The sequence below is a fragment of the Felis catus genome, chromosome C1, assembly GCF_018350175.1.
Source record: "Felis catus isolate Fca126 chromosome C1, F.catus_Fca126_mat1.0, whole genome shotgun sequence".
Lineage (NCBI taxonomy): Eukaryota > Metazoa > Chordata > Mammalia > Carnivora > Felidae > Felis > Felis catus.
Genome location: NC_058375.1, coordinates 27,616,765 through 27,637,105, shown reverse-complemented (window position 1 = coordinate 27,637,105; position 20,341 = coordinate 27,616,765). Strand labels below are relative to the sequence as shown.

Sequence of the window (20,341 nt, the reverse complement as noted above, 5' to 3'; positions counted from 1 at the left end):
AGCTAGCAACGCAAAGTATTAATAAAATATTAGCTGGTATCAATATTAATTTCATTACTTGGCATTTCTTTCTTTCAAACAATTATCTAAGATGTAATGGTAATGAATTTAATGTAACATTTCATAATCTATATTTTTACAGATGATGTTACATGAACAGACTTTAAACATTTTTTCAATAAAAGTTTGTTATATTCATGCATTTTATACTTAAGTTGTTCCAAATGCTAATTAATTCACCTTTTATCTCTTTGGTGAATTTTACCCGATGAGAATCAGTCAGAGGTCTTGGTTGCTCATCAATATTATGAATGTCAAGAACTTCACACATGAATTGAATTACAGGTTGTGCTTTGTAGAAGGCAGTGGCAGAAACTAAGAAAAACACAAATGGTACAAATTAATGTTTCTGTAAAAAAATTCAGAAATTTGTTCTCAGTTTCCATGATAATTAACTAATTATAAAGTTATAATTATCCTTTATGCATACTTATGTATATAAAAAAGCATTTCTGAATCAAGCAGTTTCAATTTGATGGCTGTTTGACTAGGAGACAGGCAGAAGAACAGAAAAGCCAAGTCCTATAGTTTTTATTATCTATTTTTCTTCATGGGTAACTGAATAAAACCTTTCTCTGTTACATGTATAGAAATATTCTGGGTATGAGACAAGGCCTGTAAAGGGACACATGCCAGAGCTCCTTAGCAGAGGAAAAGGTTAGGTATTCTTTTTTTTTTTTTTTTTAACTTTTATCAGGTTATTTTTTTAATGTTTATTTTTGAGAGAGTAAGAGACAGAGCATGAGTGGGAGAGGGGCTGACAGCAAGGGAGACACAGAATCTGAAGCAGGCTCCAGACTGAGCTATCAGCACAGAGCCTGATGCAGGACTTGGACCCAAGAACCACGAGATCATGACTTGAGCTGAAGTCGTACGCTTAACCGACTGAGCCACACATACACTCCTAAACAAAGCTTGCTGTGCCACCCTGGCCTGTTTATTCTAGTGAAAGCTTTTCCTGTCTTGCACAGATTTGAGAAGACAGTGTTAGTAAATGATACTGGTACTAATCCAAATTACAGGAAGTAATAAGTAAAGAGCATTTGCCCGATGTGATCTAGCTACAGTTGGTAGTTTACTAACAGCCAACCAGCATGACTTCTTAATCTTGGGCTTCAGAACTAGAAGAGCTTCACCAATAGTTAGCACATCACCATCACTCATTTCTTTTCTTTTTTAATGTTTTATTAAAAAAATTTTTTTTAATGTTTATTTATTTTTGAGAGACAGAGACAGAGCACGAGCGGGGAAGGAGCAGAGAGAGAGGGAGACACAGAATCCGAAACAGGCTCCAGGCTCTGAGCTGTCAGCACAGAGCCTGACACGGGGCTCGAACTCACAAACTGTGAGATCATGACCTGAGCCAAAGCTGGACGCTCAACCAACTGAGCCACCCAGGCACCCCAAGAATTTCCTTAATTTGATAAAAATTATCTACCAAAAACCTATGGCAAATTCAGGGGCACTTGGGCTCAGTCAGTTAAGCATCTGACTCCTGATTTTGGCTCAGGTCATGATCCCAGGGTCCTGGGATGGAGCTCTGCCTCAGGCTCCTCACTGAATATGGAGCCTGCCCAGGATTTGTTTATCTACCTATCTCTCTCTCTCTTTTTTTCTTTATCTCTCTCTCCCTTCCTTCCTTTCTCTCTCTCTCTCTCCCCCCCATCCTACCTCTCTCCAACTGCTCTGCTCCCCTGCTCACGCTTTCTTTCTCTAAAATAATTTTTAAAAATTCATATTAAAAAACATCTATGGTAAATTCAACTTCATTTACTAGGAAGTTCTAGCTAGCACAGTATTGCAAGTTAGAGAAATAACGGGTAAAAAGACTAGAAAGGGAAAAAATTATTCACAGTATGACTACACAGAAAACCCAATAAAATCTACAGATAAATTATAGAATTAATGAGAGTTCAGCAAGGTTGCTAGACTTAAGATCAATGTATGAAAAGAAATTGTTCTTATACATTGGCAACCAAATTAAAATGTAATTTAGCAAAATACATGTTAAAATTACAACAAAAAACAGTAGGACTTGGGATGAAATCCAAACAAAATATGTATAAGATCTAGAGAAGTAGGGGCGCCTGAGTGGCTCAGTCGGTTATGCGTCCGACTTCAGCTCAGGCCATGATCTCATGGTTCGTGAGTTCGAGCCCCGTGTCGGGCTCTGTGCTGACAGCTCAAGCCTGGAGCCTGCTTCGGATTCTGTGTCTCATTCTCTCTCTTCCCCTCCCCCACTTGTGCTCTTTCTCTGTCTCTCAAAAATAAAAAATAAAAATGTAAAAACAACAAAAGGTCTAGAGAAGTAAAGGGTATCTTTACTATTGAAAGATACTACAGAAGATCTAAATAAATGGAGTAATATACCCTATTTGTATAAATTATTCCCATATTAATCTGCAAATTCAGAGTAATTTCAATCAAAATACCTATCACCTGGACCTCTGGAAATTAAGAAGCTAATCCTAAAACTAACACGAAAGGGCAACAAAACAAGAATATTTATTTAAAAAAAATTTTTTTTTTTTCAGAGAGAGAGTATGCAAGCAGGGGTGAGGAGCAGGAGAGAATCTCAAGCAGGCTCCATGCTCAGTACAGAACCCAATGAGGGGCTGAATCCCACAACTCTGGGATCATGACCTGAGCTGAAATCACGAGTCCGATGCTTAACACACTGAGCCACCCAGGTGACCTTAGCCAAGACAATTTTTAAGTCTAAGGTCTGCCCTATCATTTATCAAGATTTGTTATAATCTTATTCAAGTCAAGAGACTATGGGGATAGACACACAGACCAGCAGAACAGATTTGAAAGCCTACCTCACACAATATACAAAAACAAATTATTATGCAGAGAATAAATATGAAAAAAAAATTTAGAAGAAAATATAGAATATCTTTTTTAAAAAATGTTTTATTTTGGGTGGGGGGAACAGAGAAACAGGGAGAGAAAGAATCCCAAATAGGCTCTGTGCTGTCAGTGTGGAGCCCAACAAAGGGCTCAATCTCATGAACTCTGAGATCATGATCTGAGCCGAAACCCACAGTCAGATGCTTTACCCAGTGAGCCCCTCAGGCACCCCTAGAATATCTTTATGATCTTGGTGGTAAGGAAGAATTTCTTAACAAGATATTAAAACTATAAACTACTGAAATCATAAGAATTTCTTTCTCTCTCTCTCTCTCTCTCTCGAGCACAAGCGGGGGAGAGTGGCAGAGAGAGAGAGAATCTTAAGTGGGCTCCATGCTCAGTGCGGAGTCCAACATGGGGCTCAATCCCATGACCCTAGCATCATGACCTGAGCTGAAATTAAGAGTCAGATGCTCAACCAACACACCCCTAAGAATTTCTTAAAATACGTAAACTGTAAACTATTAAAACTATAAGGGAAAAAAAAATATGGAAGAGAACTGTAAGAAATGCACCCATAAACAAAGCAAAACAACAAAAAACCACCCAAAACAGCAGCAAAATGAGGCTATAGATTGGTAGAGGACATGTGTAACACCTATAACAAATAATCAGTATTTAAAAAAAAATTTTTTTTATGTTTATTTATTGTTGAAGGAGAGAGAGAGAGCATGAGTGGGGGAGGAACAGAGAGAGGGAGACACAGAATTCGAAGCAGGCTCCAGGCTCTGAGCCATCAAGCACAGAGCCTGAAGTGGGGCTGGAACCCACAAACCGTGAGATCATGACCTGAGCCGAAGCCGGACGCTCAACCGACTGAGCCACCCAGGCACCCCACAAATAATTAGTATTGAAATATGTAATGAGTTCCTATAACCAAGATACAACAAATGTGGCAAATGACATGAACTAGCATTACATAAAAGAGAAATCTAAATGTTGAAACCCATAAATTTTCATGAATTATTTTACGTGTCATTAAGGAAATACATAACAATATTGAGCTATCATTTTACACCAGTCAAGATGGGCAAAGAATTTTAAGACCTGTAACACAAACTGACAACAAGCCAATGGAAGAATGAATGCTCTCATGCAGACTGGAGGGATATAAACTGATACAATGACGAGAGCAAATAGTAATGTATAGTAAATTTGAAGATATGCTTACTTTTCCATCCAGCAGTTCCACTATGTTGAAATACATACTCTAGAGAAATTCCCTATATGCCAGAGGAGGCATGAGTAAGAATGCTTATTGTAGCATTGTTTTTAATAGTAAAACCAAAATATCCATCAACAGATGGATAAATCTGGAGTGTGTGCACATAATTAAAATGGACTAGCCAGGTGTTAGAATTCAGATCAATAAAATTAGAAATCAAGTACAGATATTATTGAGAGGACTTTGGTGGAAAATGAGATATTATCTACTACTTAGATTGCCAGTATCTAGATATATATAATCTACAACTAAGGAAAAAAAATCACCAAAAGAGACTATGTCTAGAATACCAGTAGGATAGTCTTCCAATTCATCAACATTCATCTCCAAATTTATTAAGGACATTTAAATTTCAGTAAGGTTTTGTAATACACTCTACACGTCTAATGTATCTTTATATAGATTGATAAATGATAAATTTTTTTTGCTGATAGAAATACATCCTTTAATTCCTGTCACTGATTGTTTGTTGCACATTGATTTTTCCAAGCTATGTTTATTTTCTTCTTTTCATGCATAGCAGTGTTTGAATAATAAAACAAGGACAAGCTTTAAAATAAAATAGACATAGATTTTGATCCTAGGTCCAACATTTACTGATTATGATTTCTGTGAATTTCTATTTGTTCAGTTGTAAATTTAGAATATCTACTACTCATAGCATTAGTGTGGGGATTCAATGCAAAGTACCTACTTGTACACAGACCATAATAGGAACTCAACAGAGCTTTTTTCATTTCTTTTAAAAAAATTTTTTTAAATGTTTATTCATTGAGAGAGAGAGAGGGAGAGGGAGAAGGAGAAAGAGGGAAAGAGCGTGGGGGGGGGGAGGGGCAAAGAGCTAGAGACACAGAATCTGAAGCAGGCTCCAGGCTCCAAGCTGTCAGCACAGAGCCCAATGTCGGATCAAACCCACAAACCGTTAGATCAAGACCTGAGCTGAAGTCCATCACTCAGCAGAATGAGCCACCCAGGCATCCCTCTTTTTTCATTTCTGAAGAACTGTTCATTCATGTCATTTGTTCACTGATCTAGTGAGGTCTTAATTCTAGGCAAAATCACTTTGTTAATGTAAACTAACTCCTTAAAGAGGTCTTATAGGAGAATGTTCCATTAAGAAGGAATTAGAATTTTTAAAAAATGTTTACTTATTTTTTTGAGAGAGAGAGAGTGAGTGCGGGAAGGGGAGGGGAGGGGAGGGGCAGAGAGAGAGGGAGACACAGAATGTGAAGCAGGCTCCAGGCTCTGAGCTGTCAGCACAGAGCCCTACGAAGGGCTAGAACTCACCAACCAGGAAATCATGACCTGAGCCGAAGCTGGATGCTTAATCGATGGAGCCACCCAGGTGCCCTTAGAATTTTTTTTTTTTTTCAGGAAGAGGGAAGGCGGGGGGGGGGGGGGGGGAGATGGGGGAGGAAGAGAGAGAGTGAGAGAGAGAGAGAGACTGACTGCACACATGCAACAGAAGAGGAGGGGCAAAGGACCCAAAGAGGGCTCTGCATTGTCAGCAGACAGCCCCATATGCAGGGCTGGAACTAAGGAATAATGAGATGATGACCTGAGCCCAAGTCAGACCCTTAACGGTCTAAGCCACTCAGGTGCCCCAAGAAGGGGTTAGAATTCTTAAGTTTGCTTTTCACTATGTCAAAAGACATGGCAGAAAATAACAGATAAGAAAAAAGAAAGTAGTAAGTGCTTGCCATATTTAAAATAACTATGACTATGAAATAAGTCCAGGTCCAAATGAATAGTATAAAATAGAACAGTAAATAACATTGGAAGCTTGTAAAAACATAATCACAATTATACCTTAATGTACACATACTACCTCCTGAGAGGTTACATGGTATGGATGTTATCTGCTTCAATTTTAATAGGCTTACTCCCATGGCTCTGAAAGTATGAGAACAGAGATTAAGACTACTTATTACACAATGAATGTCTTTTTATGGTTATAATTAGTGAGCACTTTAGAGGCCATGTTAAATATCCTTGAATTTCCTATTATTACCTGGCAAGATATTATTAACATAGCATCCAGGAGATATTGATAGATTAAAGAATTGTTTTATTTTTTCTATTTTTAATATAAAATATCACACATTTAGTAAAGTATATAAAATATGAATATTACTGAGAGTATTATACAATAAATATATACAGAACCAGCACTGGATCAACAACTAAATACTGCCAGTATCTTAGCAACCTCTTTCTTAGCCCCTTCCCAATCCTAACTTCCTCTCTCTCCTTCAAAGGTAATCAAAGTCCTGGCTCATGGTAATCACTTCCTTTTCTTTAAATACACAACATAAGTACAGATTCAAAAACAGTTTAGTTTTCCTGGTTCTTGAACTTTATATAACTGGAAACATAAAGCATGTAATCCTTTTGAGACTGTTGCTAAGGATGGTCTCTAGCTCATATATATTAAATGTAAATAGCTTCTTCATTTTCACTGCACTAACACTCTGGTAAAAAAATATAGTTATCTATTCTAATGTTGGACATTTGTGTTTGCATTTTCCTTTGGTTACTGTAAGGTTATGAAAATTCCTATAGTTGGTCTTATTGATGCACATACACATATAAATTTCTCTGGTAGAAAAGGCTCCATCTAAAAGTAGAATTGCTGAGTCATGAAGGATCTGTATCTCTAATTTTCCTAGATAATGCCAACTCTTCCAAAATGGTTTTAACAACTGACCCTCTCATGAGCAATGTATAAGTCATTTTTGTGCTAATTTCTCACTGTTAGTACTGTCAGACTTGAATTTTAGCCTTTCTGGTGGGTTATGTAGGAATACTTTACTTTTAGAAAAGGATTTTCAGGTTTACATATAATAAAATGCATTTTAAGTGTAAAGTTCAATGATTTTGACAAATGTATATATCTATGCTACTACAACCCCAATTAAGAAGGAAAATTTCTATCACCCCAGAAAGTACTTTCCTGCCTCTACGTAGTTAGTTTCTCCCACATCTGCCCTCGGCAAACACTTATAGTATTCTTTCACAATAGATTAACTGGTTATAAAATTTCATATAAATGTAATTATACTGTATATACCATTTTGAGTTCGTTCTTTTGCACATTTTAATTGAGATTCATTCATACTGCTGTATAAATTAATAGTTAGTTCTTTTTAATTGCTGGGTAGTATTTCCTTGTATGAATAGATCAAAATTTGTTTCTCCATTCACCTGTTCTTGGATATTTGGGTTATTTCCTGTTTCTAGTTATTATGAATAAACAAATATATGCACATAAATCTTTGTATGACCTCTTTTTTCTTTTGTCTTGGGGAAAGGCCTAGGAATAAAATTGGTGGGTCATAAAGCCAGAAAATGTTTAACTTTAAAAGAATATGCCAAAATATTTTTCAAAGTGGTTGTACAATTTACACCTACCATTTCCAGTTGCTTCACACCCTAACACTGGTATTGACAGTCTTTTTTTTTTAAATGGTGGAATTTTTAAAGTTTTTATTTGTTTTGACAGAGAGAGAGAGAGAGAGAGAGAGACAGAGAGAGAGACAGACAGACAGACAAGCAGGCAGAGAGAGAATCCCAAACAGGCTCCACGCTGTCAGTACAGAGCCTGATGTGGGGCTGAAATGCACAAACCATGAGATCATGACCTTAGTCAGATGCTTAAACCAACTGAATTACCCAGGTGCCCTGGTATTGCCAGTCATTTTAATTTAGCCCATGTAGTGGGTGTGAAGTAAGTACCTCATTGTGGTTATTTGCCTTTCTCAGATGCGCAATGATGTTTAGCATCTTTTCAAGTGTTTACTTGCCATTCACATACATCTTTTGTGAAGTGTCTGCTTTTGACCACATTTTAAAAATTGTCTGGTATAAGTTTTTAATATTCTGGACACAAGTCTTTTATTTAGATAGATGTTTTGCAAATAGTTTCTCCCAGCAGTGCCTACTTTTTCATCTTAAGTGTTTTGAAAAGAGGGTTTTCATTCAGATGAAGTTTCCAGTATATTAAAAAATGTTTTGGGGAGCCTGGGTGGCTCAGTCGCTTAAGTGTCCAATTCTTAATTTCGGCTCAGGTAACGATCTTTCGGTTCGTGGGATGTAGCCCCACGTCAGGATATATGCTGATAACATGGAGCCTGCCTGGGATTTTTCTCTCCCTTGCTCTGCCCCTCCCCTGCTCACGATCTCTCTCTCAAAATAAATAAACTGAAAAAATAGATCTTTCACTCCAAGGACATGAATATTTTTCCTGTTTTCTTAGAAATTTCCCAGTTTTAGCTTTGTGGATTAATATTTGAGTACGGTGTGAAGTAGGGGTTATGTTTATTTTTTTCATACACATATCCAGTTGTTCTGGCATCACTCATTAAGACTATCCTTTCGGGGAACCTGGGTGGTTCAGTTGGTTGAGCACCGACTCCTGATTTTGGCTCAGGTCATGACTCCAGGGTTTGGGATCGAGCCGTGCATCCAGCTCTGTGCTGAGCATGGCGTCTCCTTAAGATTCTCTCTTCCCACATCATGCTCACTTTCTCTCTAAAATAAAGTATTAAAAAAAATACTACCTTTTTCTCACTGAATTATATTGGCTCCTCTGTCAAATATCAATCAACCACATGAGTGGGTCTCTTTCTGTAGCTATTCTAATTGCTTCTCAGCCTGTGATTAAGATCAAGTATCTTAAGAAAAAAAATAAAGATCAAGTATCTTAATATCTGTAGCTTTTCTATAACTTGATTAACAGGTCTACCTTCACCCCAATATCACACTGTATTGATTACTATGGTTTTGTAGCCTATCTTTAAAACCAGGTAGTATGGGGTGCCTGGTTGGTTAAGCATCTGACTCTTGATTTTGGCTCAGGTCATGATCTCACAATTGCTGAGATTGAGCCCCGATTTGGACTCAGTGCTGACAGTGGCAGAGCCTGCCTGGGATTCTCTCTCCTTCTCTGCTCTCTCCTGCCAGTGCACTCTTTCTCTCAAAATAAATAAATAAACTTAAAAAATATAAAAACTAAAAAAAATTTAAACGCCCTAAAACTAGGTAGTATAAATCTTCCCACTTTGTTTTTCTTTGAAATGTTTTTGGCTATTTTAGGTTCTTTGTATTCCCATATAAATCTTAAGACAGCTTGTCAACTTATATTAAAAAAAAATCCTGATGAGATTTTCATTAGGATTGTGTTAAGTCTATAGGTCAATTTGGGGAGAACGGACAGCTTAACAATTTTAGTGTTCTGGTCCAAGAACATGGTATCTTTATATCTTTCTTGGGAAGTCTCTGTAGCTTTCATTATACAGGACTTGCACATCTTTCTTTAAATCTATTTTTTTAATTATTAATGGTATTTTTTCTTAATTGTTGAATGCTAGTATTATTTCTTGTTATACTGCTTGTATTGATTTTTGTCTATGCTACTAGTATACTGTGTCCTTGCTAAATTCATCTATTAATTCTAGTAGGTTTGGGTGTGTGTGGTTTTTTTTTTTTTTTTTTTTTTTTTTTGGTAGATTCATTAGGATTTTTTATGTAGAGAATAACAGGTCTTCTGCAAACAGGGAGAATTTTATTTCTTCCCTTACAACATTATGTCTTTATTTTTCTTGCCTCGGTGCATTGGTTTGCACTGCCAGCACCATGCTGAATCAAGCAGTGAAAAGCAAGTATCCTTGCCTTGATCTTGGAGTAAAAGCTTTTAATCTTTTTTTACCCTTTAGTATGAAGATGATGCCTCTTATGTTTTCTAGACGCTTTTATCAAGCTGAAAAAGTTTCCTTTTATTGCTAGTTTATTGTAAATTTTTATCATGAGAACGTTAGAATGTGTCTAATGATTTTTCTGTTTGTTGGGAGGATTATACTGTTTTTGTCAAGTGTTGGTATCACAGGTATACTAGCCTCATAAAGTTGGAAAGTCTTTCCTCCTCTATTTCCTGAATTAGTGAAAGACCGGTACTATTTTTTCCTTAAATGTTAGATAAAATTCACCAGTAAAATCACTGGAATTTTCAGGGGATTATGAATTGAATTTAATAGACACAGAGCTATTCAGATTATTCTTCAGAGTAAATTTCTGTAAAGTCATGTTAAATTATCAAATTAACTGGTATAAAGCTCATAACATTTCCTTATTAACCTTTCAATTCTAAAGGACCTTTAGTGAGACCCTCTTTCATTCCTGATACTGGTAATCTGTTTTTTTCTATTTTTCTAAATCGGTTTAGTCTTGCTAGGAGTTTTTAATTTCATTAAAAGAACCAACTTTTGGGTTCATTCATTTCCTGCACTGTTTTCTATTTAATTAATATTTGCTCTAATCTTTATTATTTTTTACCTTCTTTTAATCTGGATTTGTTCTTTAGCTTAGGACAGAAACTTTGTGTGATACCCAGCCTGCAAGATGTCCCTAGTAAGTCTTGCCTTATAGAATTCACAACTTTGTATAAGTCTTTCCTACAATGAATATAACTGTGTAACTAACAGGATATTATGAAAATGGCAAAATGTAGCTTTCAATACTAGGCCTTAATGTCATTACAGCTTCTACCTTGCTCTATCATGGATTACTTGCTCCAGAGAAAGTCAGCCACAATACTGTGAGAAAACTTAACCAGACCTCTTGAGCAGTCCATGTGGCAAAAAACCAGGCCTTCATCACAAACTTGTTACCAACTGAGTTTTATAGCTGTAAAGCAAAACTTAATCATCCCTGTAAACATATTAAGTACCTACTATATCAAGGCTCTCTTATGGGTTGAAATTTAGAGATGATCCAGACAAAGACTCTGCCTTTTAAGAACAAATTCTGGGTTATGATGCTCATTTCATTCCTTCCCCAATCCCCAAACTCCGTTATAACTATGGTAAGGAATTATAAAAGGTGGGGGGGGGGGTGCCTGGGTGGCTCAGTCTGTTGAGCATCTGACTCTTGATTTTGGCTCAGGTCATGATCACAGGGTCATGGGATCCAGCCCTGTGTTAGGCTCCATGAACATGGAGCTGTTTAAGATGATCTCCCTCTCCCACTCTTCCTCTCCCAGACTTATGCTCTCTCTCTAAAAAACCAAAAACATAATCTTAGAAAGAGGGGAGAACAGAAAACAGGAAATCCATCAACACTTCAGAAGACGAAAAGCAAGAAGCGCCAGGTGGCTCAGTTGGTTGAGTGTCCAACATCGGCTTAGATCTGATCTCACAGTTTGTGAGTTCCAGCCCCACATCAGGCTTGCTGCTGTCACTGCAGAGCCCACTTCAGATCTTCTATTCCCCTCTCTCTCTGTCCCTTCCCTGCTCTGCTGGTGCTCTCTCTCTCTCTCTCTCTCTCTCAAAAAAAAAAAAGGGGCTCCTGGGTGGCGCAGTCGGTTAAGCGTCCGACTTCAGCCAGGTCACGATCTCGCGGTCCGGGAGTTCGAGCCCCGCATCAGGCTCTGAGCTGATGGCTCAGAGCCTGGAGCCTGCTTCCGATTCTGTGTCTCCCTCTCTCTCTGCCCCTCCCCCGTTCATGCTCTGTCTCTCTCTATCTCAAAAATAAATAAACGTTAAAAAAAAAATTAAAAAAAAAAAAGAAATTAAATAAAAATTTAAAATTAAAAAAAAAAAAAAGCTGAAAAGCAAGTGGACAGGTTGTAACTGACATAGTAGATCCAAGAAAATGAAATCCCAAGCCAGCTAGGTTGGGAAAGATAAGAACCAACTGCATCTACACTATAAAATCTTCAAAAAGCATGAGGAGTGGCAGCACCTCTGAAACTAGGCAGTACCTCTGAAACTAGTGACAGAATGGGGAGAGGTGTGGAAAAATAAAGAGGAAAGCTGTTTGAGAAGCAGGCGGCGTCCTAGACCCTTGTCTAATCCCACATTGCTGAACAACTGCCCTTTTGTCATCCCTACATAAATCCAGAGGTTTATTTTCTGGAAAAAATAAAGGAAAGGCTCTCTGGAGGGAGCATATCAGGCACAGTTGAGGGCACAGACTGTACCGAAAAGAAGAGATTAAATGAATATGAACATTAAATGCTGAATGTTGGCTTCTAGAATGTAGACAATCAGACTGATACCCTTCAGGCAGGAGCTGAAAAGACTTATCTTTGAGTAACCTGACCAGCCAAGCAAACAGACTTGAGGATACAAATGTAGGTCCCCTAACATCAGTCCACTGAAACCACCCTATAATGAAGTTCATATTCAACTGGCCCCAATGATGCATTCGGAGCTTCTAGTCAGTGTTTTAGATCCTAATGAATCATGAGTAGATAACCAAAGATACAATGTATCTGAAGAAAGAAAGACTCTAACATGGAAGGCAGAGATCAAAACATAAAGGAGTAGGAAGAGTAAACATGTACAGGAAAAAGAAAACTCCAAAATAGATTACAGTAAAACCTTGGATTGCAAATAACTTGTTCTGCGAATATTCCACAAGATGAGCAGTACGTGACACCGAATGTCACACGATCACAACTGAGCCGACGGTTCGTCTCTCATGAGCGCTGTGGGACTGTGGGTGACTGTCTCCTGTGCTTGCATGCTCGGTCTCAGGCCATGGTGTTTGGCAGAAATCAGGAATTTTTCAGAACGCTGGAAGGTGCCCACAACTGGCACTAGTGTATTTTCTGTCACTTCAGAGCACCTATGGACAGTCCTTTGCTTTTCCAACAAGAGTAAGCTTAGGAATGCTCTGCTTCATCCTAGGTCAGGCTGCCTGCAGATATAGACCCTTTCCTCTGCTACCTTATTACCAGTTATATTAAATACAGTAAGAGTTTATTAACACTGTAGTATAGTCAACATCCATGAGAGTGTATACAATAGCCCCCATGCAGAAAAAGGCTGAAAAGAAAGGCAGTAAGAGGGAGATGATTACAGTGGAAGTTAAGAAGGAAATCATCAAGAAGTACGAACGAGGTATGCGAGTGGCTGAAATTGCAAGATTTTGTAAGAAATCTACGTCTGCATCCTGTCTGAGGAGGAGGAGGAGGCGGAGAAGAAAAAGGCAGAGGAACCCCTCACTTCAAATGAGATTAGGGAGATGTGTAAAATGTGGGAAACAGTGCAAAATTTTGTAGAAAGGCACCACCCGGGGCGCCTGGGTGGCGCAGTCGGTTAAATGTCCGACTTCAGCCAGGTCACGATCTCGCGGTCCGTGAGTTTGAGCCCCGCGTCAGGCTCTGGGCTGATGGCTCAGAGCCTGGATCCTGTTTCCGATTCTGTGTCTCCCTCTCTCTCTGCCCCTCCCCCACTCAAACTCTTATCTCTCTCAAAAATAAACAAATATTAAAAAAAAAAAGATTTCTCTTTATTAAAAAAAGAAACCCAAATGCTTTGAATTACAAGCATGTTTCTGGAATGAATTATGCTCTTAAACCAAGTTTTACTGTTTCTTAGTGAGCCAAGAGAAGATACTGTAACTGTGAAATAAGAATAGTATCCTACAACACTCAGGAAATAAATAACTACTAGAAAAGAAGAACATGATAGCAGAATGAAAAAGTGAATAAAGGGTTAAAAGATTAAGCTGAGGACATGTTGCAGAAGGCAAAGCAAAATATGTGAAAGACACTAGATAGACACTTAAAATGGGTACATTTTATGGTATGTATAAAAAACAAACAAAACCCCTCACTAAAGCTATTTAAAAAATGGAGCACTGCTTTCAAATTTGTGAAGGAAAATTATTTCCGACATAGAAACTCAGTTAAACTATCATTTAAGTTCACTTCCCAATACGCAAGGTGTCACAACATTTGCCTCTTACGTACGTAACGTTTCCTCATGAAACTTTTGAACACTAAAAAAAAAAAGGATATAGGAAACAGAAGATCAATAAAGGAAAAAGACAAAAATTCTCAAGGGAAATAGTGATGTGCGATTCCAAGAGGACAGCTGTGTACCAAATACGAAGGGCATACTCAATGAGACTGAAACAAATAGGATGAAGACTGTCACTGAGGTTTCTGCTGCCATCATTCTGATTCTGTAATGTGAGGATGGTCTGGGTAAGCCTGACACACACTTATTTACTTTGCCTGGCTGGACCATATGTTGATAAAGTTCCTGTCCTGTTGCCTGAAATGAGACTCTCATTATACTCCAAAAAAATGTTCTGCTTTTGTTTCCTGCTGAGAAGACTAATTTGACTATCATAAATTATTTCTTAATCTTTGAGATCTTATACCCGAACTCAAAACAAACATATAAAGCAAGCAACACTAATACTGTGATTAATAAATTACTTTCTAGAAATCTGTTTTCCTTGCAAAGGAAAGCATATTCAGTGTGAACTTTTGACTCTTACACAGAATAAATTACAATCACTAAATTCTACAATTTTTTTTAAATTTTTTTTCAACGTTTTATTTATTTTTGGGACAGAGAGAGACAGAGCATGAACGGGGGAGGGGCAGAGAGAGAGGGAGACACAGAATCGGAAACAGGCTCCAGGCTCTGAGCCATCAGCCCAGAGCCTGACGCGGGGCTCGAACTCACGGACCGCGAGATCGTGACCTGGCTGAAGTCGGACGCTTAACCGACTGCGCCACCCAGGCACCCCAAAATTCTACAATTTATATATTCTATTTTCTTCTACGAGCAAAACAGACACTGAATGTTTTGCAGAAAGCTACTTCTACTGAAAAGGACATAAAAATATGTAAATAAAATAATATAATAATATAGTAAATAAGTATATAAAAAGAAATATAGTAAATAAGTAAATAAGTATATAAAAATATAGTAAATAAGTAAATAAAAATAATATAACCTTTCTCAATTCAGATGTACTGGGTCTGAAATTTGTCTGCCAGGAATCTTGCTTTTTAAGGGATACAGTATAGAGCTGTGAATAATATGGACATAATTTGGAGTCAGAGGTTGACCTCTATAATTTCAATGTAAATTATGTGACCTTGAGCCTTAAATATAAGCTATGGCTATATTTAAATATTGGCTTAATAGGTTACGTTATACTGTTAAAATCAAAAGCATATGGGACACCAGCCTTGAAAATTCCCTGAGCAGACAAAACCAGTTTAGTCACACAAACAAAGCTTAATTTAGCTTATCTTACAAGACTAACTTGACCTGGGTCATTTCTTGCTCATGCCTCTGAAAATCATAAGCAAAACTTAAACTGTTTCCCAAGGTTGATATAAGATAAAAATTCTAATATTATAACCAATCATTGAAGAATAAAACAATCATTGTTTTCTCTCTCTCTATATATAAACTGCTTTATAACAATATGCCCCTGAGCCTCATTCCATATTTTGGCTTGAATGCTCCCGGTTTGCAAACTGTTTTTGGTGTGTGCACAATAAACTTATACTAATTACTACTTCAGTAATTCATTGATTTTGCTTCTGTTACTTCTGAAAATCATATAAATTATTTAACATAAATGTTAAATATAAACTATGTGACCCTTAGAAAGAGTCAATTTAGAGAGAAAGTTTATTGAAATTTTCTCTCTCTAAACTTAACTCATGCAACTTTGGTAGAATTTACTTCAAATAATTAATGTAAAATGCTTAGCAATGAGTGATAAAGGTATCTGAAGGGAAATACAACTAATACCACATCACTGTGACAGTCTTAGAAATGCAGGAATTATAATAAAATGCAAGTTGCAAATGAGTTTGGCTTAAATGTAGGCTAAACTAAACATATATTCATCCCACATATCAATGAATCTAAGACACCAGTGATGGAAAGGTACATCAATATTTTATGTATCCTAAAAAGAAACCTGCCAACTAAACTCTGACAAACCATCAACTGTAAGACATCTTCTAATTTCAGACATGATGAAATGTGAAGAAAAAATATTTTTGAGTCTTAGATTGGTAGAATATGTAAGTCTACCTACATAGTTGAGAGAATATTACATAGCACAAAGCAATCATTTTGAAGACAAGATTAAGTCACATAATTCGAATTAAATTGCTCTTTTCTTGTTCTTCACTCTTCCATTCTTATTTCCACCACCAATAACACCTAGAGGGAATCTGTCGCTTTCTTAGAGAAATGTTCCTCAAATCCAATGACTAGAATGGATCCCCGTTACATGCTCCCTCTGCATTTAGTACTTCTCCTCCATAATACTTACATTGCTCAATAGTAGATTTCAAGATCAATAAGGGCTGTTTTGTTCAGTGCAATATACCAAACACAAGCAATGCAAAATCAAATCACACAGAAACAAAAAAGGAAACATAAGCAAGTAAGGTGGTCAGAGCAATATTTTCACTCGTTATTTTTCACAGCAGCACTATATTTTACTTTCAATTAAAAAATAAACTCATTTAAACTTTAAGGCTGTATTTTCATTTCATTAGTATGCCACATATCTTTTTTTACAAAAGCTATCAATCTTCTGACTTCTTTGCTTCACAGTGCACTGTAAGTTATCTACACACTTTGTTCACACAAAAAACATACTCTCACCTTTTTCTTGTAACATGCAGCTTTTTAGGTCTATCTATTCTCTCTATGCCAACCAACCTATTCCATTCCTCTTCCTTCTTTCTTCCTAAAGGGAACTACTATCCTGAAATTGGTGTGTATTTGTCCCATCCATGTTTTGATAATTTTACTGCATTTGTATGCACTCTGTATAAACTTTTGTTTTCTTAAATTTACATAAATAATAACATATCCTTTCAGTACCTATTACCCTCTCCACATTGTTTTTAGTGATAATATGTTGATACATGTAGATCTGGTTCACTCATTTTACTGTCACACAGAACACCACAATATTCTATAACAATTTATGTACTCATTCATAATGCTTCCCAAAGAAACACGGATAAGGAATTAGGCTATTTCCAATTTTCTGCCATAACAAATTAATGCCTCAAGCACAAATGCAAGGTATCTCTATGGTATATTACAGATTTTCAAACACGTGCAATTTCATCTTTACTTTAACTTTTCTAGAGATTGAAAACTGTTCTCCGAAGCAGCTATACCAAATCATACTCCTACCAACACTGTAACTTTACATCCTCAACAACATCCAACGTAAGACTTTAATTTTTACAAACCTGAAGGGCGTGAAATGGAACCTTTTTAATTTCATTTGCATTTGAGAATCTGATTTTCATGTATTTATTGGCCATTTGGGTTTCCTCTTTTTTGAAGTACTTGTTTTCCTATTGATCTATCCGTCTATTTTGTAAAGGTCTTGGTTATTTCTCCTAGCATTTTAACTGTTTATAACATACAAGTTTTTGTCAGTATTTTCTTTTATAATTTACACACTTTATATTTTGTCCAACACTGGATATAGAGTTTCAAAGTTTGGCATTACATATTTAGGATTAAAATCCACCCAGAAATAAATTTTGGGTGTGATGTGAGACGGGTCTAATTTATTTTTTTCATGTAGTTAACTGTATGAACACCGTTTGATAAATATTCTACTCTTTCTTCAATGATACGAAAAGCCACATAATATTTACAAAGTTTCCATATACACATGGCTTATTTCAAGGCTCTGTATTCTGCTTCATTAATCTTTCAATCCCTGCACTTACAGCAGTATGGAATAGTAATTATTGTAGTTTTAAAACAAAGAGGGCAATTCCTCGGTCTTTATTCTTCTTTAAAATTACATTGGCTTTTCTTAGTCATTATAGTTATTTTTCTATATAAGCCTTAATATTCACTTACTAAGTTTCATGATATACCCTATTGGGATTTTATTTAAAATTGCATTTACAGGGGCACCTGGGTGACTTCAGTTGGTTAACTGGTTGATTCAGTTGGTTGATTGATTCAGTTGAATCAGTTGAATTCAGTTGGTTGATTCTTGATTTCGGCCCAGGTCATGATCCCACAGTTTGTGGGACTGAGCTGTGTCTGGCTCTGCACCGATAGTGTGGAGCCTGCTTGGCATTTCTCTCTCCCACTCTCTCTGTCCCTCCTCCATTCATGTTCTCTCTCTCCCTCTCTCAAAAACAAAAACAAAAACAAACAACAAAAAAAACACCTAATAATAATAATAAATAAAAAATAAAAATTTTAATTACATTTACAGGTTAATTTTGGGAAAACTGACATCAAATTGAGCCTTCTCAATAAGCCTATTATATTTCATTTCATTTCATTTAGATTTTCTCTTATGTCTTTTCAATCAAGTTTTTAGAGACTTCTCAAAAATCTTTATTCCTATGTACCTCCTTTTCAATCCAACTCTTGATCTCATGTTTGTTAAAGCTCAGCTAAGGCATCACTTACTCCTCCAAATATTTTTCTAACTTTCCAGGCTCATTTGGGATACTCCTTCTCTATGCTCTTAGTTTTATCTAATTATTCTTTGCTTAGTATGACCCAGAATTGTGCTAAGCATGGAGGATACGTACACTGGTGAATAAGATGGACAGTCCCTACCTTTGCAGAACTTTCATTCTAATAGGAAGAAAGAACAATAAAACATTTATAATTCAGAGTGACACATGCTATATTATAGGGGAAGTACACTGTGCTATGGGAATACATGAATGAAATAAATACCTAATTCAGACTTGGGGGATGGCTGGATGTAGGGGGGAGAGATGGGTATCAAACATTGCTTCTCAAGGAAGTAACATGTAGACTGAAACCTGTAAGAAGAACAGAAGTTGGCAAACACAATATATCTAAATATCATAGGCCTGACATCCTTGTTTTACTCTTGGTTTTATTGGAAAAGCTCCCACTGCTTAACTGTGAAATCATCCACTCTTTGAATATGTTTCCTCCCTTGGCTTCCTTGACACCATTTTTGGGCTCTCCTACTGCTGCGATAATCATTAATTTGCTCACTGGTCTTTCTTCCTCCCTTAAATACTAGTATTTGCCATGGGTTTATCCTCATTCCGGTTTTTACTCTAAATACTATTCCTAAAGAAGTTTTCCTACTTTGTGGTGCCTGGATGGCTCAGTTGGTTAACTGTCTGACTTCGGCACAGGTCATGATCTCATGGTCTGTGAGTTCGAGCCCTGCATCGGGCTCTCTGCTGTCAGCACAGAGCCTGCTTCAGATCTTCTGTCTCTCTCTCTCTGCCCCATCCCCACTTGCGCTTTCTCTCTCTCAAAAATAAATAAACATTAAAAAAAAAGTTTTTCCACTTCTACAGTTTCAAATATGGATTTATATACTGAACAGTCTCCAAAGTTTTACTTTTAGCTCCCACCACTACAGATTTTCATATCTGCATTTCCAATGACACACTGGCGTTTCTATCCATATGTTCCATAGGAACTTCAAGTTTTGGATATGTTAACATTTTATCTATTTATATATGGTGTACACTGCCAACTAACCAGCGACAGCAGATCCATCTCTGAATTCAACTGACAGCATCACCATTCACACCTGGTATGAATGAGTCACTACTCTGAGTGTATGTTGGTGAGTATGCCCTTCTTGGAAGCTAGTTTATAATACAGCACAATCACTGAGCCTGAAGGGTTGGTTAGGAACATAAAGGTTATTTCAAAGACTGAATAATCACAGAACTTTGCAGGCTAGGTATGTTTTTGTTTTAATGTGTCAACTTGGCTGGGCTACTAGTTGTCAGCTATTCAAACATTAATCTAGGTATTACTGTGCAGGTGTTTTATAGATATAAGTAAAATTCATAATTAGTTGACTAAGTAAAGGAAATTATCCTGGATAATCTGGATGACTCTCATTCAGTTTGCTGAAAGGTCTTAAAGCAGGGCTGAGGCTTCCCTAAGAGGGAGAAAAACTTCCACCTATGAACAGCAGCTTTAGCCATTACCCAAAAATCCCAGTCTGCCCTTCCTGACAGCCTATTCTAAGGATTTCAGACTTGCCTTGCTAACCCCTACAACTTGTTAAGCTGAATCTCTCTTTCTACATAGACCTCCCACCGGTTCTGCTTCTCTGGTTGAACCTGACAGATATACCAGGTCTGTAGTTTATTTCTAAAAACAATTCCTTCAATAACCTAGTAAACCTTCTGGTCTATTCATTTCCAGTCAGTACCATGTACCAGTAACTATACCCAAAGTTTTTTTGTTTTTTTTTTTTTTTTTTGGTTTTTTGTTGTTTTTTTCCTGGACATGGTTCTGAAACCTATTTTTTCAACTTATTCCTTGTAATATGTTCCTTTCTCTCCACCCCACATTAGACCATCAC

The 20,341-nt window shown here is 36.9% G+C and overlaps 1 protein-coding gene across 10 annotated transcripts in view; it reads right to left on the bottom strand.

The window, feature by feature from the left end:
- The window catches only part of AGO3 (argonaute RISC catalytic component 3), a 120,919-nt gene that overhangs the window by 50,176 nt on the left and 50,402 nt on the right, over nt 1–20,341 (bottom strand). For 7 of the 10 annotated variants that reach the window (XM_003989853.6, XM_023258473.2, XM_019836652.3 and 4 more), the window contains one exon: nt 241–375. In XM_003989853.6, the coding sequence (XP_003989902.1) occupies nt 241–375 (135 nt within the window). Of the gene's footprint in view, nt 1–240; nt 376–6,007; nt 7,696–18,708; nt 20,310–20,341 lie in introns of those variants that run through there. The other 3 variants (XM_045035542.1, XM_019836655.3, XM_045035543.1) reach the window with 3 other exon arrangements.